This window comes from Lissotriton helveticus, chromosome 4_1 (assembly GCF_964261635.1).
Source record: "Lissotriton helveticus chromosome 4_1, aLisHel1.1, whole genome shotgun sequence".
NCBI lineage: Eukaryota > Metazoa > Chordata > Amphibia > Caudata > Salamandridae > Lissotriton > Lissotriton helveticus.
Genome location: NC_136063.1, coordinates 1325688541 through 1325715951, shown reverse-complemented (window position 1 = coordinate 1325715951; position 27411 = coordinate 1325688541). Strand labels below are relative to the sequence as shown.

General features: G+C 41.0%; 1 protein-coding gene across 1 annotated transcript in view; it reads left to right on the top strand.

The window, feature by feature from the left end:
• The window catches only part of LOC144827510 (cadherin-10-like), a 727722-nt gene that overhangs the window by 560409 nt on the left and 139902 nt on the right, over window positions 1-27411 (top strand). Inside the window, exons 4-5 of the mRNA XM_078685792.1 lie at window positions 13802-13921; window positions 15861-16028. Coding sequence (XP_078541918.1) covers window positions 13802-13921; window positions 15861-16028 — 288 coding nt within the window. The remainder of the gene's footprint in view (window positions 1-13801; window positions 13922-15860; window positions 16029-27411) is intronic.

The following is a 27411-nucleotide window of genomic DNA, read 5'->3' as shown; positions in this document are numbered from 1 at the left end:
CGAGGACACTGTTCCCGTGTTGGGCAGCATGCACAGACATTGCGGCCCCCGTGAAAAATTGAAATGTGATTTCGGGGCTGGAGCGGTAGGGGACTTAAGGAAGCATCTTTGTTCCCACTGAAAGCAGGGTCTGGGGTCTCATTCATGCTATCCTGCTTTCCACCTGACCACAAGGTTGTCATTCCAAGCACACTACCTACCTGGAGGCAAATTGTTGCATTCTGGGAGTTGCGGTTCCTGACGACGCCTGGAACTGCAACGGGTGGGTCTTTAACATCGGAGGCGGAGTAATGGTCACATGGCTACATTAAGCAGCAGGACAGTATTGTTGCATGGATGGAATTTCCCGGGACACTTGTGGCGCTGAGGAAGGCTAATAAATGCCGAAATGCATTCGCTGAAGTGTGTGAATAAGGAGCTTCCATTTCGTTCCCCTGGTGTGGTCTCCATTCTCTTCAGGTGAAGGAGGTTTTTGGATATATATATATATATATATATATATATATATATATATATATATGTATATATATATATATATATATATATATATATATACATTCAAAACCAAAAAATCGCCGCACTCGCCTTGGGTTTCAATTTGCAGTTTTATTATTCAAAACGTGACTCACACTGTAAACTGTGATGGCTCAAACAGAGTAAAACTACATGTCCCAGCATGCCCCAAAACTTAGGGGCGTGTCTTACAGGCATCAATGTGTTAAAACTAATGAGGGGACTACACTAACTGGCTACCGTGAACACGAACTACGGTTCGAAACGCGTAGGTGTTGTCACGTTTTGAATAATAAAACTGCAAATTGAAACCCAAGGCGAGTGCGGCGATTTTTTGGTTTTGAATACAATTTTGGGACACTGCCCTGGTCCCATCGCAAGCACCGGCTGTAACAGTGCTCCCGCTGTGACAGGACAAGTTGTATGCGATATATATATACATATATATATATATATATATATATATATATATATATATATATATATATATATATATATATGAATTTTTACAATCCTGTTAAGCCCGGGATCCCCCAAGAAACAGGTATGGATCACAGCGTGTTGGTAGAGTTTCAAGTGCGGTTTATTGCTTCCAATTTAGCAGCATATTTTGATGGTCAGTTCCCAGCATTACGCGTTTCGACAGTGAAACACTGTCTTGATCACATGACATGCTCTGGGCCAATACGATATAAATACTAGTGCAAGTGGTGAAAAAAACTGTTACACATTGCCTGCTTTTTTCACACAGCATCGAACTAGAAGAAATACTTCGAATTATCTCATGTATATCCAAATATTCTTGATCATTTGTTGGGCCTTACATTGTGCAAAATTGCAAAATAGATATGTGAAATAAAGTGCAAGTGCAAAAAATAAAAATTACAATCTTAACTATTCACCAGTTATTAAAACAACATAACTGTTTGAAATAATCCGTCAAAGAAGCCTGTGTGATGCTTTCCCTTCATGTAACATATCCAGATACCATAATTCGCTAGTGCAGTCCAACTTATACGTGTCCATAGTACATTTCATTTCATTCAGTAGGAGTCAGACATATACGATCCTTATAATGATTGCTTATTTCAGTTTCCCAATATAATTAGCAAGTGTTAAAATACAATACATTCATTATGGGAAACCCAGTAAAATAAGGGACACAATGGCAAAAGAAAAATAATAATTAAGAACAGATCTTAAATATTTCAGTAACAATAAATTAGGAATACCTTTCTAACTTATATCCATGACCAACAAGACATCTTCATGTTTCCATTCTACATATTGTATCTATATATATATTACCCAAATATGGCCACTGGGTAGTTATAGTTAGGATTGTGATTATAGTGGGGATTGACTCAGTATGTCCTAGACTGACAGAGTTCATTGATCGTCATTTTCAACCCTTGATGAACATATTACCTTCCTAAATCAGGGGCACCACAGATATGCTCCTTAGGATAGACAAAATAGATTGACAGAAAGATTTCCTTCTGGCTACAATTGATGTAGTCACTTTATGTACCTCTATAAGCTTTTACATTAATATTTTTTTACCTTTACACAATGGAGTTTTTAGAAGGGGTAGGTGTGGCAGCAAAGGGAGCCTCCTGGGATCTCACAAGGCCTAACCAGTGGAACCCACTAGGATAAACTGTTTCTTGATATGAATGCCTGATTTAACCTTGGTAGCTTGGAATTACTTGCTCATTGGGAAATATGCAATGCAAGTACAAAAAAAAACAGAAACAACAATACATAAAAAAATACTGATATCTAGTTAGACAAATGACAAAGACATTAAGAAAATCGTACGTAGATGACACATTACAATGGAAAAATGCTCCAAAAGATAGCGCTGGAAATCTACACAATGCTATTCTAGGGGAAAGGAGAACAATTATGTGTAAAAATGTGTAAATATATTAGCAATAGATGTTGTAGTCTATAAAATAGCTATGATTCTTTATACAGATTAAGCACTACAACACCTGCTAGGTGTTCATATCATTTTAATTGTATACATAAAAGCAATGATTCAGCTAATGAGGTACAATAATGCTGCTTATGACTTGTCAAATCATTCATAATCTTTGTGTGTATAAATATACATATGTCTACAGAGTCAGTGTGATTGAGATAACGATATAATTATAGCATGACCGTTATATTCTTATTCCCGAATGGATAATGAATTACACAGGGTAACAAGTATTTGAGTAACTCTGCTACAGTTCCAATGTATTTGGATGGGGTAGGTTTAGCAATTTTAGCCTGAATACGAAGCATTTTGTACTAAAACTTGCGACGAGAAAAAATACATTATCAGAGAAATATCAATGATGATGACATGTTATTGGAGAATAGAGTACCATATTAGACTCAGTAATAAATGAGATGCTAACAGTTTAACAAATCACAACTTTATTAATATTGTAGTGGTATGTGATATTAATTTACCACCTGAAGCATTCTCAGAAAGAAATATGTTAAGCAATTATACTGGACCAGGTTAACAGGGGAGAATTGCAAAGAATGAAACATTATTTCATCTTAACAGGGATAAACAAGGTTTAAAGTGACATTATCATTTAGTAGAAAGAGTAAAAAGAGGGTAGCATCCACCACATGTGGATGACTTGAAAGATATGCTGTGCATCTAGCATGAGCTCAAATGTTATCACACAATTTGTGATGGAAAATTGGGAACAGGAGTTGGTTGTTGAATTAATTCAAGTCCACAAACCCTATAGGAAGGTGCCACAGTGAATGCATGATGTTATCAGTAATGTCATTTATGATGTCATTTGAGATGTCAGTGATGTCATCGATTCTGTTGTCTAACATTTCATGAGTGATGTAATATGTAAATTCATAAGCAGTGCATGATGGGGAACAAGTTAAGGTTCACTAAACTATAGCTGACGAATGTTAGTGATTTTTCAGTTTTTGAATATTAGTTCTTATCTCATTTCACTCCTAACTTCAATGCCACTTTATTGCTTCATTTTTTAAGTGAATTTCGGTGTTTCCTTTTTTAACTTATGCTAGGATCTTGTTACCACACCTGCTATAAATTGGGTTACGGGTAAGGGTGGGCGTAGTTCGCGAAGTAGCGCTACGCGAAGCTACGCGAAGTGCACTTCGCACTACGCGAACTTCACGTAGCACTACGCGAGCTGCGTAGTAGCATGTTCGCACTGTGCAAGATGCGTTTTCAATGATTGCACAGTGCGAACAAGCATCCGGCACTGACCAAGCATTGAAAACGGCATCTTGCACAGTGCGAGCTGTAGTTTTCTGCTGCTCGAGGAGATTATTACTCGAGCGGCAGCTTTCTCAACGCGAACAGGTAGTTTCTCATTGAGAGCAATCGCGAGCATGCGCAACCACTCACAATGAGAAACCTGACCTCCTAGCGTTGAGAATCTTGCCGGGATGTCATTTTGCTTGCTCGCGGTCGCGAACATGACGTTCAGGACCGTGAACAAGCAAAAAATGAGCGCTGCACTACGCTACGCTGCACTACGCATATTCGCACTGTGCTACGTGCCGCTCGCGTAGTGCGAAGTTGCAAAAACTTCGCAAACTCCGCGAGCGGAGCGTAGTGCTTCGCCCAGCCCTAGTTACGGGTTGACTAGGGTGTGAGTCCTGGTCAAACAGTAACCACAAACCTAGTCAGGGTAAGGCACAAACAAACCCCAAATTAACCTCAGCTCAACCCCCTGGTAGCCTGCCACAGAGCAGTCTGGTTTACATTATACGATTCAGAAAAGGGGGTGGTGATGAACAGAGTGTCTGAATTAAGCAGACCACTCTTACCCAGTCCAAAGATCAGGGCTTGATCCATCACCGTTATTTATCTCACTGCCCCATCCCAGCTCAGAACCTGGCTATATGCAAATTAGTCTGTCCCTGGCCCAGTGCATCATGGGAAGGGAACAGGGCAGACCAAACTACCAAGCCAATTCTTCACCAGAAAGGAGACAAGCTACCGGGGTTTACATTATAGGCAATGTGTAAAGCCTTTGTGCAACACCGCAAAACAGTGAAAACACCATGTAGAAAGATCCAACACTAAACTAGAAAAAAGAGCTTAATTTAATTAACAAAACAAGACCAAAATATCAAAAATGCAATCAGTAGAGTTACGAATTTTTAAAGAATAAACTGAAAATACTGCCTTAAAGCATAAAGCACCCACCACAGCTATCTGGTCACACTGAACCGCATCAAAGTCAAAGGTTCAGGCCAACTACGATGGAGTGTGTTTCAGATACAGTCCCAGATTAGTCCTGCTGAAGTTTAGCTTTCTCAAGTTTTGTACCAAGGGTCCTGTTCACATTGGAGAGGGTTGCAAGAAGCAAGGAGAGCGTCACTCGTGGTGGTCGGTGGGGTGCAAAAAGCAGGCCAGGCATTATGGATGGACAGGCTGGAGTTTCATACTGGTGGCCCACGTGGGAGAACAATGCTTGCTGTGTGGGGAGACAGGCTTGGGATGTCTTGCACTGATTTTTGGTGTGAATGGCATGGTTCCTGTATGATCAGGCCCGTTTATGGCCATGAACCGCCCAAGAGTTTGACTTTAGTAGCTCAAGAGCCACACCAAATGTCCAGGACCTGCGAGACACCTCTTGGGGGTCTGGAACTTGATGAAGATGAATTCAGGAGCTGTTGCGGAGCCTGGTTAGTCCCGAGGCTCAGATTAGGAGGCCAGCAGACTATCCCTTTGAGTCTCTGTGGGACTCTGGGTTTGAGATGGGTTGAAGCCCCAGTTCTTCCTCCCCAGGCAAGAGAGCAGCAGGCATCAGGTCAGCACAGAGAGGCAGCAGTTATTTCAGAGCAGCAGGCTAGCAGAGTGGCAGTCCTTTCACCAGCACAGCAGTACTTCTTCCTAGCAGAATATTAGGTATTTCTTTTAAACCCTGGTGTCCTGGTTCTGGAAAGTGGGAGAAGCTTCAAAACCTTGTATTTGAAGCGCATGGAATTTCCTGCCTCCCCTTGCCCTGGCTCCAAGCTGGCTGATGTGACAATAAAGGGTCTTTAAGCTTGTTGGGTGAAGACAGGACACCAAAAATTCAGGGATAAGTGAGGCTGGGATCCTCCCTCCCATCCTGTCAGTGATGACCCATCAAGTCACACCTAGGCATGTATTGTGTGTGGCTGTCTTTGAGGAATACACAACGCCCAAATGCCAACTACACCCAGTCATGTTTCAATTAATTCTCCAAGCACTTAGCACAATCACTCGTGAGATCGTAGTGTCAGTAGTTGTGTTCTTTATTTTCAATTCTTTATGGGCATTTACTTCATATGTTGTACTTGCCCACACGTGTTTATCTATTTTCTGAAAATTAAATTCAATGATATAGAAGAAAACTTGAAGTACTAAGAGAAAACATAAGAAAATGCATTGAGAATAAAGTAAAACCTCATTACTTTCGCATAATTTAAAACAAAAGTATACCTGAAAGATAAGCTTACTCTAATGATTTATATTTCTTTGGGGGATATTCTAATGGATGTATTTCAAACCTATGCATGTTTATATAAAGGAGACACTAAGAAATGTTCTTACTATACTAGAGCTCATTCAGAGTCCTTCAAAATTCATATTTGGGCATATACAAGACTTTGTGCCGAATCAGGATTTCTAATCTTGTAGTATTTATCACACCTTCGAAAATAGCGAGCACAGGTTTGTGCCTAAATTTATGTTTCTGGATTTGCTGTAATTACTGCACATCCTCTATGTACAGGAACACATTGGGGCAGGGAAATTTGTCATGAAAAAAACGTTGGGTTATAGGCCAAATACAATTCCACATGTTACTCTTCATATGAATTTGCAGATTTTGGAAACAACAAGTAAATCCTGAACCCCTACTATATATGGACGTCATTTAGGAGTCACCAGGGGTCGCTGATTTGAACCCTGGCTTGGCCATTGTGACCCCTGGCACAGCCTTTGCAACCCCGATCGTAAGCAGTGGCAAAATCAATGGCAGGATCAGAAGCAGCTCATCCTTATGGACGTCAGTTGCACCCTTCCTTTTTGGGTTTTTGTCTATTTTTTCATTATACTAATAGTGAATAATAATACATTATTCGCTATTAGTTGAATAAAAAATGGAGTACAAATACTTGGACTAGGACTCTCCCTGGCAGCTGAGTTAAGTAAAAAATATGCTTTAAAATGTATGCATGTTGTTTGCGTTTGCAGTCAAGAGTATGTTTATGTAAGAGAGAGTGCGTGTATGTGTGAACGTGTGTATGTATAAGCATATGTATGTGTGAGTGAGTGAAATTGAAGGTCAAGTGATGTCACTTCCGCTACCACAGGCATTTTGGTGAATTGACGTCCATGCTTTTATATCAGAATTCAACTAGGTGCAGTATTATCATCCAAAATGCTAGGCACTCAGGCTTGTTTAGAAGCCCCTTAAACCTCTGGTAGGTCGCTTTTTCCCATTTTAAAAGTTACGTACCTGTGGCGCAAGAGCCCCTCAGTTTGAGGCCTTGTATAGTATCAGCGGCAATCAAAGCTACTATATGCCATGATGCATAGTAAAAGAGATTCTTTTCAGCTGCTGATTTCCTTTCAGCGTACTTAAAGTTAATAATGGCTCACACTAAGAATAGGTGTTGAATTGCCCTTTGCTATTAGCATATTTAGCTTTGCATAATATTTTCACAGTGAACTTTTCTATTCCCCTTGCGTGTAGGCTGGTGGTTCTCATGTTAATATTTTAGTTTTTAAACATGTTTTTGCAGTTGTGCAGATAGTGTCGATATTTGTAGCATTGATGTATTTTGTTGTGAATTTTCTTTTGTTCATTGACTATATTGTTGAGATGCCAGAATGTTTGCTGCTGCTAGCGTTCAGGCTTCTCCCAGTGTGATACCACTTCATCAGCCTTCCTCTCAAGCCCTCGGTGCTCTCCATGGTGGAATCACAATGTGAGCTGGCCCTACTGCAGTGACAGCGCAGCAGCAAGCAATTAGCTTTGTAAAAGTAGAACAAAACAACATGCAACAATATACGTAAAACGATCAATAGTGACATTTCCTAAAATCAATTAAGGAAAATGAAAAAAGCAAAAATAGAAGAAAACATAAATACTTTTAAATTGTTGTTTATATAAGATCACAAAGACAAAAGAGATGCCCCAACCCCTCGTATCTTAATGATGCAATTATTTAAACAAGACCAAATGTAACTTCATTAGACCTGGTCAGGTACTTTTATTTATACCCATCACTCGTATATTTTATACTTTTTTTTGGAAGGTCTTATTTTTTAGGCAAAAGAAGATGTACATTTATAACATCACATCACAAAACTTAAACAATTTTCACAAAAAACATACATGAAAAAATACATGAACGTATACATCCAATTGACATGATACATTGAACATTAACAATTCCTACATAATGCTCAACCATAGGGGCAGTTAGTACCTTATTTTTAATCCGTGACCTGTGCTGGCTGATGCGTAAATTGACCTGCTGGTTTGTTTTACCGATGTAGATCTTTTTGCAGGGACAAGTTATCACGTATATGACATTTTTGGTCCTGCAATTCGAGAAACCTGAGTGTTTCCACTTGACTCCCTGATGTTCAAATTCATTTCCTTCAATTGTGTTCGGACATGCGACACAATTGACGCATCTGTGATGCCCGTCAATCGGTTTCATATTCCATAATGCCAGGAGGTCATGTTTAGGTTTAGGCTGTATTAGATCGGCCCTCACTATTTGCTGTCCAATACTTTTGTTCTTTTTATATGCAAAGATTGGACGGGGAAAAGGGCATTCCAATCCCTCTAGAAGATGCCAGTTTTTTAAGATCGTTTGTCTCATCTTGTGTGTGTCAGGACCAAACGTGGTCACGCACACCAAACGATATAGCTCTTTCTTTTCTTTTGTTTGTAACAAACACTCCCGTGGCGTAAACTGGGCTCTTTTATAGGAGTGTTTGAGAAGTTTTTTAGGGTAACCCCTATGGATCATCTCCTGGCAAAATGTCTGGGCATGGTGATCAAAGTCACTCACCTCCGTGCAATTTCTGCGTATCCGCAGTAATTGCCCGTAGGGCAGGTTGGCCTTTAGATTCCCTGGGTGATGGCTTCTATGGTGCAGGATGGTGTTTTTATCAGTTGATTTCTTGTATAGTGAGGTTTTTAAGAAACCATCCGTGCAGGTCAATTCCACATCCAAAAAAGTCATTTTGGTTGTGCTTGCTTCCATAGAGAACTTGATGTCGTTATGTCTGGCATTGATCCATTCGTGAAACGCCAATAGGTCCGCCTGGCTCCCCTGCCACAGGAGCCAGACGTCATCTATATAGCGCCTCCAGTGTACGATGTTCCCAATATATGGGTTGTTATTGTCAATGAATCTCATTTCATATTGCGCCATGTAGAGCACTGCCATTTCTGGGGCATAAGGACACCCCATGGCAGTGCCCTTCACCTGCATATAGAACTGATCATTAAATAAAAAATAGTTCTTTTTGCGAGCTATTTCTGCGAGTTGCAAAATGAAACTCGTGGGGACCCTATGGGGTCGCTCTCGCATCTCTAAGTACAATTCGATCACTTCGAGGGCCTCTTCTTGGGGAATCTGCATATATAAGGACATCACGTCCATGGTCACCATTATCTGTGTGAGGGGATCAAATGGTGTTCCTTCCACCTTAGTCAGGAAATCTGAAGTGTCTTAGAGGTAAGACTTGACATTTTTAAGGAAGGGTTTCAAGAAAAAATTGACGTATTTTGATATTGGCTCCAAACAAGAGTCAACACAAGATACTATCGGCCTCCCCGGGGGTTCTGCTAGGCTCTTATGTATCTTGGGCAAGAGATATAAAATGGGAGTTCGTGGGAACTTCTTATTCATAAATTCGAACTCCTTATGACCCAAAAAACCTTTCTCTTTCCCTTCTTCTAGTACTTCAATTATTAGACCCTGGACCTGTTTTGTCGGATCTTCTGATAACATTCGATACCATGTATGGTTGTTAACTTGTTTCAAGCCTTCAGTTATGTACTTGTCCCTTGGCCATAGCACCACGGCTCCCCCTTTATCGGCCCGCTTGATGACGAGGGAGGGGTCGTTTTTGAGGCTTTGGATTGCTTACCGTTGGACCTGGCCCTCTCCCTCCCCACATCACCGCCCTGCAGGAACTCCTACTGCCGACCGCAGCTGTGTGTAAGGCTGCCATTTTCACAACATGAAACCATTCATCATTTCGTTCTCGTTGTATGCTAAAATATATTCCATATTTTAAATGTTTTATCACAGATCAGACAGAAGTCATATACACATTTTGTTTTCAAGTTTTGTTGAGGGTCTGCCAGCTCTTAAAAGTCCATTAGTGTAAATAATATTTAATCACAAAGTACCACAAGATCCAAGCAAAGAGCCCATAGTTTTTAATGTCGTAGGCTTACTTTTCCTTCTTCTATTTGATCGTGTTTTATTTTTTAGAAAAAACTGCAGTGACATGATGTACTCTGTTGTCTTTTACTCTGAATGTGCTCACATCCATGTCATTGTTCTGATATTTTAGGTTTTTTTCTGTGCCTCTTTCAAGCATAGAATATGAAGTTAAAGTGCTGCTCCTCCTAACTGACCTTTGTTGAGGCAACTAGTCCTTTGGAATAATGCAATTACTGCCTAAAATTACTATATGTGTTGTAAAGTGTGCAGTGGGGGTAGCAGAGTACATGGAAGTACTTAGGGATAGATAAATGTGTTTCGCACAATCAAATTAGGAATCAGACAAACGTTGACAGTTCCTATTTTCTCCAGAAAGTGCTAAATTGTATCTAAAGAGAATGAGTTTATATAATTTTTTTACATGATATCAAGAGACAAATATACAAATATGCTACAGCAGGTTTCTTTGTCCTGTAAGGTGCCGCTCACAAGTTGTGCAGAGTAGGGTGGAATAATTAGCACACATACCAGGTATGTTAACTGCCCCATGTTCCGAGATTTCAATTTGGGAATGGGGCACAGCATAAAAGATCATTTTTTGACATCCCAGATTTAGAAATGTTGCCTTTTGTTTGTTCCCACACCTCCCAATAAATCTTGTTAAATAGGACCTTTCAGTGTGCATAATGTTTTATTGGTTATATATAGGGTACCAAAAATTATTATAACACTTTTTAATTATAACTTCTCAACTAACTGCACAACAGCTGCACTGCTCCACAACATAGCTTAAATACATTGGCAAAGTCAATAGTGCTGGCTAAACACTTATAAGGTCCCAGAGGAGAGACTTATTGGCAATGCTAATGCTTGTTTTTTTTGCAAATAACTTTAGTGACGTTTGCTGAATCTTCACAAAACTTTGAAGAAAAAGTTCATCCACCTCATCTCCTTCATGGAAAGTTTTGTTCTGATCTGGGGGCCAAAAAAAGAGGTTGATTGATTTCCCGTGTAAATTCCAATAGGAAATTTGGGGAAGTGACAGAGAAAAAATAGTGGAACTCAATTTGGCAAAAGATTAAAACTTTACTTTCAGGCAAGGGCAGCAATCTGACCATGCAAGACAGGCAGTAGGGGCGTGACCACCTAATGAGGTTAAGTGTCTCAAGGTCAAGGATGTGCCTAGTAGGGCCTTGGCTAGCTAATTGGGCTTGGCTGTCCAGAACAAGTGATCTCTACATCAAGACTATTGTGGAGGAGAAGTGTGTGCATAGTAGGGCCTTGGCCACTTAATGGGGCTTCACTGACTAGTCGGAGTGGTCTCTCCATCATGACTTGTGTAGATGATGATGGGTATACATAGTAGGGGCTTTGCCGTCTAATGGGACCTGGATGTCTTGAGGGGTTAGGCTCTTCGTTACCACTATTGTACAGGATGAAGGGTGAGAGTAGTAGGGCTTGGCCACCTATTGTTGCTTCGAAGTCTGGAGGGACTGGTCTCTTTGTGAAGACTTCTGTAGAAGACAAAGAATGTGTACAGTAGGAGCTTGTCCATCTAATGAGGCTTGTGTGACTGTAGGAAGTAGCCTCTCCATGATGACTTCTGTACAAGGTTATGGGTGTGTGTAGTAGGGGTCTGGTCATCTAACAGGGCTTGGTTGTTTGGCATGAGTGGACTTCCCATCAAGACGTCTGTGCAAGGAGCAGGGTACAATTAGTAATGAACCTAATGGGGCTTGGATGTCTGGTGGGAGTGGTCTCTCCTTCAAGACTTCTGTAGAAGACGAGGGGCCTGTGTAGTAGGGGCTTGGGTGCCAACTGAGACCTGGGTGTCTTGAAAGAGTGGGCTCTTTATGAGCACTTCTGTAAAAGGCAAAGGGTGTGCATACTAGGGTCTTGGCCACCTAATGAGGCTTAGTTGTTGGAAGGAGTGGGCTCTTTACCAGGACTCTGTACAAAAAGGAAGGTGTGCGTACTTGGAGCTTTGCCACCTAATGAGGCTTGAGTGTCATGAGGGAGAGTGCACTCTATCAAAACTTCTATAGAAGGTGAAGAGTGTGCTTAGTAGGGGCTTGGCTACTGACTTAGACTTGGGTTTCTGGAAAGAGAGGGCTCTCAATCAAGAGTTCTGTACAAGGCAAAGAGTGTCCTTATTTGGGGCTTTGCCGGAAAATGGGATGTTTAGAGGGAGTGGTCTCTCTGTGAATACTTTTGTACAAGATGAAGTGTGTGTATAGTAGGGGCTTGGACATCTAATTGGGCTTGGATGTCTGGGGGAGTGGACTCTTTGTCAAGACTACAGTTCAAGAAGGATGTGCGTAGTGAGGACCTGGCAATTTCATAGGGCTTGGGTTATCAGTAGGGATTGGGCTCACCATCAAGGCAGCTGTACAAAGCAGAAATTGTGTGTAGTAAGGGCTTGACATATTAATTAGGCGTTGATGACTGGATGGAGTGAGCTCCCAATGAATACTTCTGCTCAAGGTTTAAGCTATGCCTTGAAGAGGCCTCTCCACCTAGTGGGGTTTGAGAGTTTGGAGGGTGTAGGCTCTCCCTCATTTCTGGCCACACGATTTATCTTACTATTTTTTTCTTTTTGGGTCCTGAAGAAGCCAGTGCTGACCACTTGTGCTCCTAGGGGAGTCTTGTGGGACCATACAGCTTCATTGTGGCTTCTGCAAGATTCCCGTAGGATTGTGGCAACATGAATAAAAACCTGATTTTTATAACCTAATGGGGTTTCCTCGATGACCATTACCACCACAAGGCCCAGGAGTTTGTGTACCCCAAACCTGCCCCCTATCATCTTTTTAAACAATTTTGAGGACGTGGGAATGGGGCACATGTCCTGTAATGGTGGACACAAACTGTCTAATCAGTTTGCATCCAGCTAATCAGTTCACTCTCTCCCATGGGACCATAGCTGTCCTGCAGGAGCAAGATGGTTGCTGGAAAAAGGCTTTTGTGACCAATCATGTTGCTCTGTTTTTTTTACTTTGTAGTCCCACGGGTCCCAACCCTCCAGGGCCATATTACTGAAGGTGCCACATGCTCAATAGGCATATGCACCCGCTCTATGCATCCCCAGAACACTATGATATCACAGAAGGCACCGCAGATCCTTGTGTATCGCTTTTTGTAATACTGAGAGCTCTGCCACTCATGTAGCATTCCACCACTCGCATGGGGGCATGGCCCAATGGAAATGAGGCAACCACTGTACCTGTGCTCCTATGCCATAATACAGACACAAATGCAGAGCCAAGCATGTACTTAGGAGGTGCATTGAAAGTGCGCCACAAAAAGGTGCCACACTGTCAGTGCAGCACTGAGGGCAGAGCTTGGGAGGGAGTAAAGTGTGCCACTTCTGATCTAACCAGAAACACACATTCTGAGAGGTTTGGTGCACTGTAGTATCCCACAGGGGCGTAACACAGGCCCCCGCAGCCCACGTGGTGCGGGGGGAGGGGTCCCTAGCTCCAAGGGGCCCCCTCGGCCCTGAATTCTGGCCGGGAGAGCTCCTGATTGAGGCCGGAGGGGGCCCCCCTAAGTACCGTGCAGGGAGGCTCCCTCACTTTTCGTTACGCCAGTGGTATCCCATTGCTGCGGAGTTTCTAATGTGGTTATCTACTTTTTCCTTAATAAAGCGCTGGCCCTGCAGCATTACTTGAAAATAGCATCAGTGAAATATATTGGTAGATTTGTACTCGGTAGTACATTAACTTCACATTAACAGGCCCCTCATTCACAATTCGTGCAGTGTGTTTATCTAAAAAGTAATTTTGCTCCTCTCTTTGGTACACTGAATTACTAAACTGTGTTATGTTTCCTGCAGGGACGTTTGTGGTTCAGGTTACTGCTGCAGATGCTGATGACTCTTCATATGGGAACAGTGCCAAAGTCGTTTACAGCATCCTTCAAGGTCAGCCGTATTTCTCTGTGGATCCTGATACAGGTCAGTAATTCCTCTTTACATTGTACTGATATCTTTTGATCGAATGGGAAGGATTAAATTGGCAAGTACCAGTTTTTTTTAGTAGGGCATTCGATGTCCTGATGCGCAAAGAATTTGCCTTGCTGTACTCTTATAGTACTGTTGTTTTACTCCTGAATTTCCGGAGTAAGGAAGGAAGGAGTACTCATTGCTTACTGCTAGAACTGAATTATAAGCTAGGTGTACTACAAAAGTAATTCACATTGCCTCATAGCAAATGCTTTGTGTATAGAAACCTTTGGTCTTCCAATGTGCTTAAATAAGGGTAGAGTGTAAACAAGTTTCATTAAATCAAAAATATATGTTTATAATATGTCTTTATTGGTCTTGGTCTAACTGGGCAGAGGGAACACTCTGAGACAGGTACAAAGCAGGTGCAGACTGGGAACTCAAAAGAGCCCTGCCAAAAATGATAAATCCAGACCCCATGTGCAGACAGCCGCGGCCCATGCAGGTAAAAGTGGTGGGGCGGTGGGGCCGGGTAGGGGGGATTTCGACAGATGACAAGGGAAAATTAATTATTTGTTTAGTTGTCCCTTGTGGTCGTCTATCAAATCCCCCCCAATCCGGCCCCACTGCCCCACTGCACTTATCTGCACAGGCTGCGGCTGTGTGCAGACATGCTAAAGCAAGCTAGACTAAGAGCAACTTTTTCAGGTTGTCTACGGGATTGCATAATGTGCACTACCACTAAGAGAGGCTAAGACCGGACTCAAAGTGTCATAACCAGCCTCCTGGGGCTTCAGCCTCCCCTGGGATTGTCCGCTTGCCCAGCTGGCCACTCCAACCGAGGTACAACGATATAAGCAGGGTCACTGGAACTAAGCGATTTTGCGGCTGTGCTGCTTTCCTCATCATTATAGAAGTAGTGCATTTGCCACATAATCTATCATCTGCCTCCTAATCTACAAAATATTTATTTTTTCTGCTCAAACGGATCAAAGGGTACTAAATGATCAGCAACACGTTGACCAGCAGTGAGAGGACCTTTGCAAAAGTTGACTTGTTTCCTTTCTGTTGTTCATTGAGTATTTGGGTGGTTGACTGGTACTAAAGAGGTGAAACCTGTACCAAGACAGTGTTAACCTGTGCAAAATTACAAAATAAAGCAGTACTGCTATAGCGAAATGTGCTGCATTACGCCGCATAATTTGTCTTACTTGCTGCATAATTTAGTCAAACTAGACACATAATTAAGCCCTCCCATGACGCATAATTCCAACGGCCCTGGTATAAGAAAGAGTTTCAAGTCACTGGCTGGAGGAGCTGGGAGGGACCTTATAAATAGTCAACGCTGTGCACTTAAATTATCCAGGTTTCACGATCATTTCTGGAGAAAAAAAATCAAACAGTTCATGGGATGTATTTTTAGAGTGTGTCTATATCTAGGTTCACATGGGGAAGTCAACTGTCAGCAGTCCATACAACTATTTGCATTATTATCATTACATAATGCTTTTTACTGTCTGTGGGTCTTTTTGAAAGGGTGTCTGTACTTAAGTTCGTGTTGCTGGTCATTTAATGCGGTACATTTAAATACAGGAGGGTGCAATATTTACAGTATTACCACTCTATTCCGAGTTCTGCACCTTGGAAAGGTGTGTAAATAAGGAAGAAACCCCCCGAATCTTGCTGTATGTCCATGCATGCATTCCACAAGGTATTACCTGTAAAAACGTTTATAGGAACAAAGTCCAAATTATGGACTGTTTTGTATTGCCAATTCAGGCGCAAAATTCATTTTTTTGTACGAATCTGAATTGCTAAGGTACATGGAAAGAGGTATTTGTGATTTAATCTTCTACATGAACGGAAAGGTCATCAACATTAGGATAAGATTGGAAGGCCTTAAACACGTATTCGCTCTGCTTCATAATTAAAACGTGTCCTTTGCTTTCAGGAATAATCAGAACCGCTTTACCAAACATGAACCGAGAGAACCGGGAGCACTACCAAGTGGTCATCCAGGCCAAGGACATGGGCGGCCAGCTGGGCGGATTATCCGGCACCACGACCGTGAACATCACACTGACCGACGTCAACGACAACCCTCCTCGATTTCTGCAGCGTAAGCAGCCTTTTACAGCTCTTTATTGTGCTGCGTGTGCATGCCCGCTCCAAAATGGCAACTAAGCTGTTGCTATCAGGTTTAATTTAAAGAGGTTCTAAATTAAGGGGATACATGTTCGTCGCAGATTCAATTTCAGTGTACATTCTCATTCAGCTGCGGCACAGGAAAAGGTAACGGCAACAATCAATGAAAACTGCAAACATTTTATAGCTGAATTTCCCTTTTCTGTTTGCCCGTCAGTTCAATCTTTGTGTTTTTGTTTTGTTTTTTATCTGTGTGCCTGGCTTACTGTCTCCCTGTCAGTTGTGTCTTCCTCTATTAAACTGTATGTTTTAGGTCATATCCCAAAGAAAAGTGTTCATTCTCTGGTTAATATAAATGTAAACACTTCGGACCAAAGTTCGGAATTTTAAAGTAGAACAGCGTGAACCAAAATTGACTGCTGTGAGAAAAAAAGCCTTTAAATTCATAGGAACGGTTTGCTGAATGTCTTAAAGGAATTTAAATGATGCTTAAGGTTTCTTTATTTGACAGCGTAAGCTTGTCACGGCACCATTTGGATTTTTTCTAAGCTCACTTTGACATTGCAGGGTCCATTACCTTCTAGCCTCACAGCTTCGCACGACTCAATAATAATAGAGTGTCTGGTGAGGTAACCTTAATTTTCTGTAGTGTAATATGCTGTATGTAGATCAGAAGTTCGACAGCTGGGAGAAGGACATATATATCACGAAAAGCCTTCCCAATACTTAAAAGAAAGAACTCGTTTGGCACTTACATTACAGTCGAGTTCAGACGTCACAATGCCTGCTGCCAGTACCTGAGGTGAAAGGTAGGTCAAGTCACGGAGCAGCCGTTTAAAGTAATGCAATGCCATGTTGCTTTTCTTTCTTCTGCTCTATATGTCTTACTTAAACTGACTAACATTAACAACATGAATATTGCTTGCACTCTTTAGATAATTATAGAAAATCTTGAATCTTTCTGCATGTTTCTAGATATCTACATGCAGAATGCAGCACACATGGAAAAAGGAAAAAAGGATGAGAAATAAAAACATTTCTCCTTGTTGTGCCTCCCTAACACCACCCCTGGGGTGGCGTTAGATCCTGACGCATTTCCAAGTTTACGATTTCTCGTAAATCTGGGATGGCTTCAGAATCCATGGTTGTTGCCTGGGAACACCAACAGCAACATCCAGGGAACCCCCTTTCACACAGTTTCTGCGTGAAAGGGGCACATATTTATAAGTAACAAATAAAAAGGAAAGGGAGGTCTCCTTATTAATCCAATCAGGGACAAGGAGAATAGGAGTGAATAACTTAGCGAGTCCCGAAAGTTCAACTCTTGAAAAACCCTTTACTGTATTGCCCTCATATCTCAAAATGCTGACTACGTAGAAGAGTATACATAATTTAACAATATTGAACATATGGTGAAAACAAGAATATATAAATAAATTAAGGAACATTATTTGGTATATTAAAAAATAAACAGTTTATTACAGATCAATAAATACAATATTAACTCACATCAGTAAAGTGCCATACATTAAAATTGTGTCTTGGTTTTTAAAAAATATACCTATACACATGTAGAACAATAAAAAATCACAAAATTCACAGTTGTCAAAATTGTCAAAAACCACAAAATTCACAGTTGTCAAAGTTGTCGACGCAGCGTTTCGGTGTATTGCGATATCACCTTCATCAGGACAAACAACTCTGCGAAAATTAATTAACCCTCTCGTCTTAATTGGAGGTAGTCTGGTTGTCGTGTCTCAATTGATAGAGACTCTGGTCTAATCCATCAAGTGCGAAATTCCTTTCTGTAAAATTCAGGAACTCAATAGTGAGGATATAGCCGGAGGGGGGCCACCGTATTTTTAAGGAGTATGTACCCTCAATGAAGGGTTATTAGGCCCTTACAGCAGCGTGACTGGATTCTTTTAACTTTCTATCAGCGCTGAGTTTCCATTCACAGTGTCTTTTTCAATTTGACCTTATTACTTAGAATCGGCCTCCCTGCACCCCTCGCGACTCCTCGCGTTCTTGATCCATAAGCTATAGCTATAGGTATATTTTTTAAAAACCAAGACACAATTTTAATGTTCGGCACTTTACTGATGTGATTTAATATTGATTTTATTGATCTGTAATAAACTGTTTTTTTTTAATATACCAAATAATGTTCCTTAATTTATTTATATATTCTTGTTTTCACCATATGTTCAATATTGTTTAATTATGTATACTCTTCTACGTAGTCAGCATTTTGAGATATGAGGGAAATACAGTAAAGGGTTTTTCAAGAGTTGAACTTTCGGGACTCGCTAAGTTCTTCACTTCACACATATTTATAAGGCCATAATCAAAGCCACTTAAAGTGGCTTTATGTGGCCTTGTAAATATGCTAGAGCACATTGAGCCACCGGAACATCACAAACATTACGTTCTAGTGCCACAAGGGGCCTCATAAATGAGGCCCTAGGTATCACTCCAACAGATGATAATAGGGCTCCACAAATGTCTCCCACTACTTCACTAATACTTGCACCTCTTTTAAGCCTACGATGTGTCACTTTGTTGGTTTCATCAGATTGACCCAGAAGGTAAAGTTTTGGAAAAACTGTTCCCATGTAACAGGATCCATAACACTTTTTAGGCACCCTACAATAGGCATTTTCCCCAAGGAAACACAGGATCTATACCTCCCAGGAACAAACCCCAATGTCCTAAGACTTAGAATGTACGGTCACATTTGCTGGAACAAACAAAGTTAATAATAACTTCAGTTTTATGTCACATCATACATAGCTTTCCACTATGTTGCCAGTCTAAAGCTATAGCAGCTTGGTTTCCCATTATTCTAAACTCTGATGTTTTAAGCGCCCAAGATGGAATTTTAGAATGGTTTGCAGCTTTGCTAATAATTTCTCTTCGTCTGTCTTATATAGTTTCGGCAAATTCCTTCTCTACCTGGTGCAAAATACAGGTTAAATTGTGTTTAAGTGCATAGACTGTGTTTAACCTTTGTGTAGGCTTAAACAATTCTCTGATCATTTCTGTGGTTTTAGTGTCAGGTACAGGACTTATTTTCTCACAAGTACCAAAGAACCGTCACACAAGCCCTCACCACCAGTCGTCTTGACTACAGTAAAGTCCTCGACACCGAACCACCACCCTCCTCCTCAAGCGCCTCCAAACTTTCCAGAAAGCAGCACAAGAGCAATCTTGGACTTGCCCAGATGATCCCACATAACCCCGACCTCCGCAAAGGCCTTGAATGACCTCCCCATCCATGTCCAAAACTCCACCACCCCTCGCAGAATTAAGGAGAATTAAGAAGCGGCCTCAATACCTGGTTGTTCGAATAGCCCCATCTCACGCAGCACCGGGATACACCCAGGGTTGATTAGCGTGCTAAACAAATGCTGATTGATTGAGGTATTTCAGACAAGATTAGATCATAATTAGAGTAATAATACTGAAATTGTCCTTTACCATAAAATAAACTGCTTAATACACTACAAGAAATTCCATGGGTCACAGGAAGGTGGTGATAAGTCACACCTTCACATACCGATGTAGGCAGCTGCATGCACACATAACAATCATGAGCTTCCATAGTCTCTACATATTCAAATAGGAGTTTGGGACACACATTCATTGAGAAATTACCAGTGGAAACATCTCCATGTAATAGTTTCTCATTTGAAAAGCTTAGACTGTTTTGATTAAATGAACGAATTCTACCCCCAGACGTAGGTTCAGTTTTTATTGTGTACAGATGATGGGGTAAATTCACACCTATAAGAAGTATTACAAGCTTTATGACAAAAAACGCAAGTATACATGCACATACACAGTTGTGTTTCAATCCTATACCATTTGTAGCCAACATATCTTTAAAACCAAACCTCCCAACTTCCGATAAAATTTGGATTAGATGTTCTGCAGCACAGGCAAAGATCAAACAGTTTCTTGCAAGGTTTTTCAATAAAAAATCTTTATAGCACAGTCCACGTTTCCTTTATAGCCTTGTAAATGAATATCTCAGCAACATCACAGTTCTTGTTTCCAGAAAAATATTACCAGCAAAAATTGACTAAAATTCTTTTTTATCCGTAAATCAATCTCAAGTTTCAATGAGAACACAACATTATCTCAAGGCGACTCATGCAAACTTGAATTGCTGTAGCAAAAACCATGATATGCTTTCTCCCAGTCTTTTAATGGCAAGTAATTTCATTAAGTTTCAGCGTATATTTAACTTGGTATTCTAGCTCTTTTGGACCTTCTCACTGACCGGCCTTCACAATCACTGTCACTTTGATCAGACTGACTAGAGACTTCTGCAATTATTTGTGGTGATCTTCTCTCTGTCAAAATGCGTCTCAATCTTTCTGGTTTTTATGGCCAGAGTTCTCCAGGTACTGCTTGCATTTCAGGCACCTGAATACCTTCAACTGGGTCAAAATCACATTTAGTTAGCTCTTTCTCTTGCGACCCTTCTCTATCTCTCTTGGACCTCCTCGAAAACCAGTGCATGGAAACCCAGTAGCTTGTGTGCCAACAACAGCTTGGCTTACCTGAGTCAGTTGTCTCTGTAACCACCCGTACGTCCGAAACAGGTGCTGTATCTTCAAGAGGACATAGGACTCTGTGAGTATGTGCAGCGTGCACCCAATTTGGGAGATCACGACACTTAGCAGCAGTTGTGGTTACCAGAATCACCTGGGACGGCCCACGCCAATGAAGCTCCAAGCATTATTGCGTACATACTTCTTCACCAAGACCCTGTCACCAGGACTAAGGTGATGGCACAGCTCCTGTTGAGGTGAAGTGGCAGTTTCCCTAACCTGCTCAGACACAGAATTTACCACATCAGCCAGTCCTTTACAGTAGTCGAGTACCAAGTCATCTGTAATGCAGGCTGTCCCATAGCCCTACCCATAATTACTTCATGTGGGGATAATCCTATTCTCCTATTTGTGGTACTTCTCAAATTCATCAATACAAGAGGCAATGCATCAGGCCATTTCAGAGAAGTTGAAGCACACACTTTTGCCAGCCTGACTTCAGTGTCCCATTCACTTGCTTCTATTCCAGAAGCCCCTGGACAGTAAGTATAATGGAGCTTTTGGTCAATTTGTAATGCTGCACATTACATCTTCAAGACCTCATTATTAAAATGTGTTCCTTGGTCGGACTCAAAAGAAGTTGGAAATCTGAAATGCGGCATCAGCTCCCTCATCAACAACTTTGCTACAGTTAAACTGTCATTTCGTCTAATAGGGTACGCTTCTACCCAACGTGAGAAAATACATAGAATCCCAAGAACAATTCTCAATCCAGTTGAGTTGCATTAGATTAAAAGGACCTCCCTACATGAAATATTGTCACTGGAGCCCTTTTTCCTGCATTTTGTTGTTATCACACCATGCACCGATGACACAGAGTCTCCGCAACTGACCTGAATCTTGGATTAAACCATGTTTGGGGAAAGAGATGCATCATAGCATCTCAACCAACGTGTGCATGATCATGATAGTATCGCACCATAGGTGACATCAAACTATCTGGCAACACAGGTCTTCCATCAGTGTATACCCATACCTTCCTCTCCCTGTCCCCTAGTGCAACCTGCTCTAACCCATCCCTATTTCTCAGCTTCTGGCACTTCATCTTGCAGTGCTTTTTCTTCCTCCCATGTACCTACTGTGGATAACAACAATCTGTGATCTGTGACTTCAGAGGTCTCTCCCATTGGATCTCCATTGTGATATAAGTATTTAGAGCGCAATACCATGCAGTCTCATCCACATAACTGTTGCAGACTGTAACATAGTCATTGCCCTGCTATTGGGCTGCATACTTCACTACGTCAATTTGGACAGGCAATTGTAGTGACAGCAGTAGGTTCAGTTATGTATAGGGGAACCAGACAAAGTCATGAACCCCCCTCTGTGACCCCAATTGCCCAAAGTCAAGTACAATGCCAAGTCCATACTACCTGTCGGTAAAGATAGTAACTCACATTGGGCCAGAGATGCTAGAAGCTCTTGTCAAGGCTACCAACTCAGTCAGTTGTGTAGAAAACATTCCTTGTAACCATGAAGCCTCAACCACACTTACAACCACAGAAATGGCATATGCCGCTTTCAGATTTCCTTCCACATCTCATAAACATGATCCATCAACAAACAGCACATGATCTGATTCAAGCAAAGGGGTATCAAGTATATCTGGACGGGCTTTATGCACAGCTCAGGCATGTCCAGACAATCATGATCAGCTTCATTAATCACAATCTTATTTCTAGGAAGGGGCATCAAAGTTGAAGGATTAAAACTCGTGCATCTCATCAACGCAACATTCCTAGCTCCAAAAATAATCTGCTCATACTTTGTAAGGCAATGAGGCACTACAGTTGCCAGTGCTGCTATTTATTCTGCAAATTCTCAGGAGAAACGGAACAAAACCGATCCTCCTGAATCACTTTTTCGATTCCAATTTATCTGTTTATTTTTTAAAGTTATTTCCATTCATATGAAAAAATCACACAGGTCTATGTGCAGTACCATATGTTTGAGCTAGAACTGACAATGCACAACCTTCACACTCACTGCAGAGCACAGTAAAACTCTTACTATAGTCAGGAACTCCCAAAGCTGGAGCTCGACAAAGAGTCTCACAGTTCAGTTCAGTAAAAGATGCAATTGTCATCACAAGGAACCGGGTTGGACAGATCTTTGTGTGTCAGCCTCTGAAGAGGCTTGGCTGTCAGAGAAAAAATTGGAATCCATTGATAACAATAGCCAACCATTCCCAGAAACATGCAGACTTCCTTTTGTGTAATGGGTGGATTCATGTTCAGAATCATTGTGATTCTGTCTTGGGACACCTATCTTGCTCTTTTCTCAATATGGTGACCAAGATACAGAACGTCTCTTTTGCAAAATTGCAGTTTGGATGGGGACACTATATTTCCATTATCAACTAAATGGTTCAGTAAGGCAATGGTATCACGTGTGCGAGTCTCATGTGTGCTTGATGCTATCAACAGTTCATCAATGTATTGGACAAGAACAGAATGATTTGGCATCTCCAAAGACTTGACTTTTCTTCAATATCTGAATATCGAAAGCTTTCTGTATATCCTTGTAGGGTTCTGCACCATTCCAAGACATGACTACCACACCGGAAAGCAAAAAGATATTGGCTAGTCTCATGCAATGGGATAGAAAAGAAGGCTTGGCACAAATCAATGACAGAGAACCCTTCAGTTTCAAATGGAATTTGAAATACCATCACAGCTGGATTCGGTACCACAGGACAACATGAAACCACAATCTGATAAATCCAGCGTAAACTCTGAACAATACAATACAGTACTTACTATTTGGTTTCTGCAAACCATAATAGGAGAGTTACATGGACTTTCCATTATTTCTTTCAAGATTCCTTGCTCAACCATCAAATCAACAAAGAGAGTAATCCCTGAAATAGTTTCTGGACTTAAATTATGTTGTGGAATATGCGAAAATTCAGCATTGGGCTTCACAGTGATTTTCACTAGGGCAACACCTTTAGACCAATATCTTTTCCCATAAAGTTCCAGACTTCTGATGATACGATATCTCTTAATTCCAGGATTAAGTCATCTTGTGTTACCAGGAAAATAATCTTTCAGGTTCTGAGTTCTGTTTAGTCAATTTGAAAACAACATCCTCATCATTGGTATGACATTTAATCCCCTTTGAAGGACAATAAATTGAACAGTTGAGTTTCCATAGCAAATCTTGTCCCAGTAGATTAACTGAACTTGAATCGCACACAACAAATTTGTGTAGATCCTCAAAGGAACCTATTTTTACAATTAACGGTTTCGTAACCGGATTTAGCCTCTGCTTGTTTGCAACTCCCATTACTTGAATTCTTTCTCCTGAGAGGGGTAGGTTTGGAACTTCTACTGTTTTCACAGCATAATGGGTTGCACCAGTGACAACAAACAATGAGATTGGAGTCCCATTCACTTTACAGTCCACATAGGGACCACACTGGTCAACAGCTGTCGATGCACCAAGCATGCATTCCTCATTCCGCCTCAGGCACCATCATTGGAGCAGGTCTGAGTCTCCATCAGCTATCTGATTCAGGGAATATTGGTGAGACAAATCTGATTCACAAGGTTATCCGTACTTGCATTAAACCCTTGATTTCAATTGTATGTCTGAACCTGGACATTCATTCGAGGCAGCAGGGCTTGTGGCACATTCTGAGCTTGATTTCTCTGTCTGTAACCCTGTTGGGTCAGTCTCATGGCATTTCCTTGTGATTGTGTATATCCAATATTCTGACTTTGACCTCCATGTCCCTGATTAACTAATTTAAATCAACATTCATGCTTCCAATGCCATACCTTACCACAAATGTGATATGGATTTATATTTTTCAATGCTTCAATTGAAACACTCCAACCTCTACCTTGTGGCTGCATACCCTGTTGTTTAACTCCACCTACCCCTCGCATCACAGGGTTTGCTGATAACCTCCCAGCGTAGCAGGCATGTGATCAATACCTGATGCATTTTGGTTCTTCTGAACAACCTTCATTTGTGCAACCACAAATTTTTCCTTAATCCTTTGATGTTTAATTTCAGTCTCATCCCCAGAATATTTGGCATGCCGGAGGATTTCATCCACAGGCTTTCCTTGCCAACAAATCAAATGCTGCTGAATCATGTTGCTAATCTCTGATCTCAATCCATATACAAATCGATAAACAAGATGTCCCCTTTCTTTCCCAGACTCATTTCCCAATCCACTGTACTGCCTGAACACCTGATATGAATTGCATTTCTGAACCTGGCCATTCATTCGAGTTGTCAGGGCTTTTGGCACATTATGAGCTTGATTCCTCTGTCTATAACCCTGTTGGGTCAGTGTCATGGCATTTCCCCGTGATTGTGCATATCTAGTATTCTGAATGTGTCCTCCATTTCCCTGATTAACTAGATTAAATCAACATTCACGATTCCAATGCTCTTATTTGCCGCAAATGTGACATAGATTAAGCTTTTTAATGCTCAATTGAAACACCCCAACCTCTACCTTGTGGCTGCATACCCTGTTGTTGAACACAATTTACACGTCGCATCACAGGATTTTGCTGATAACCTCCCTGCACAGCAGGTATGTGATCAATATCTGATACATTCTGGTTCCTCTGAGCAGCCTTCATTTGTACAACCATCAATTTTTCCTTAATCCTCTTATGCTTAACTTCAGTCTCATCCACACAATATTTTGCATATCGGACAATTTCATCCACAGGCTTTCCATGCCAACAAATCAAATGATGCTGAGACATGTTGCTAATCTCTGGTCTCAATCCATATACAAATCGATAAACAAAATGTCCCATATCTTTCTCAGACACATTTTCCATTCCACTGTACTGCTTGAACACCTGCATCAATCTTTCTTGGTAGGCATGAACTGTTATCTTCAATTTCTGATCTATTTTCACCCAATCAATTTCCTTAGTGGAAATGTTCCCTTTTAAATAGGTGGTGACTTGATTGTACAAGGATGATTAGCTGGTTCTGTTTCAGCCAATCAACAGCAATTTTAAACTCTGTGCACAAATCACTTGGGACTACAATGTCAAATAAAGTATCCAAATCCTTCAGCAAAACCTTTGAAACCTTCACAAACCGTTCAACCTGTTTGTACCATTGAGCAGGATTTTCTCTCAATTTTGGAAATTAATTTGTAAAAGACAATATGTCTGTCCTTGTCCAAGGAACGTGTATATATCCTCCTCTAGGTACTTCACTCATAGGGAGCATCCTTATTTCCTCACCTCCATCATCTTCAATCACTGGTAGAGTCTGCATTGTGGCTCTTTTTGTTTCCTTTTTCTTAGCCCATTGGCATTCCCATTTTTCTAACTCTCCCAATTTCCTAAGGATAGCTAGCAACTCCTTAATTTGCAATCTCATTCCTGAAGGTCCTATGTTTCCAATATCTTTATCATTGAAATCTACTCTGAAAGGTTTCTGTAATGTTTTTGATTTTTGTACATCCACTCTGTATTTCTGGGCCCATTCTGATAATTTTTCATGAGTACTCCAAGCACATCTGTAAATATCTTTGCAGATGAACAGTAATTCATCATCCTGGTAGGCAACTATTCTGGCCGTACTTATTGTCCCTATAATCATCTCTTCCAACTCTACCTTGAGTCTCGCTACATCAAGGAATCTAGTTTTTTTCAATCTTGGGGAATTTGCTCCATTATTTCCTCAACCCTTTCCTTTTGTAGAAGTGTCAATACTTCTAAGTCAATCATCAATTTCTTGAGAAGTCGGACCTGGTTTTTCTTTTGGCATATTCAGAAATATATATCCCCATGACAATCTTACTTTCTTGCAATAGATGTTGAATGTAAAAGGGACACATTATAATCTGGCATTCCCGTGTGAAGAGCATTTTCCATGGCACTCTGAGTTGCCACATCATTCTCAGACATGTAGAAAGGTTGAGCTTGCCTCAATTTCACTGTTGAAAAAAAAAGTTGTGTAAAATGTACCATTGAACTAACATTCATTCCATTAAAAACATCAGCTGGAGTAGAATCCAACGGTGTATATGTAGACTGCCTCGATCTCAAGTCAACAGGAGTGGAGGTCGGACCATTTATCCCAGTTGGGACGGCTAAAGTGTGTACCTGGCTTCCTTTGTTGCTGGATTGATATAAAGGGACTACAGGACCTATGGATACTGGAACAGTTAACACATCTGATGCATTATTAATAGTCTGATTAGTAGAGTTTGGCATTTTGGTATTAACTCCAATTGGAGAGAAAAGTGTGTGTGGAACTGGATCTATAAGTATAGCAGTTGCATCTGGAATTTTCCCAAGATATGAATTTGTCAAATTTGGGGGCTGACTCTCATTATAATGTAGTGGATGATTTAACAATAGTACATCTAAAAAAATCATCCTCAAATTCACTACCACTACGTCCATCCAGAGCTAGTTTTATTGTAGCCTCAAGGGGTTTTTTCTTACCCTCTGCTTCACTCCACCCTCTTTCTCTGCAACTAGTACAGGTTACATTTTCGGTCCTTCTGCAATGTCAGTTCTCCAAGCATTTTGTTGTGCATCCCATCAGGCCTCAACATATCTATCCAGGGTATTTTTGTAACTTTCCTGATAATTCTGTTTTTCTTTTTGATAAGCTTCATGCTCTCATTCACTAAGTGCTTCAAATTGCATGGGTATAAGAGGTGGATTGATCTCATACAATTGTCCTCTCAAATTTTCAAGAATTCTAAAATTAAAGGTTCCATATTCTGGAAAGGCTAAG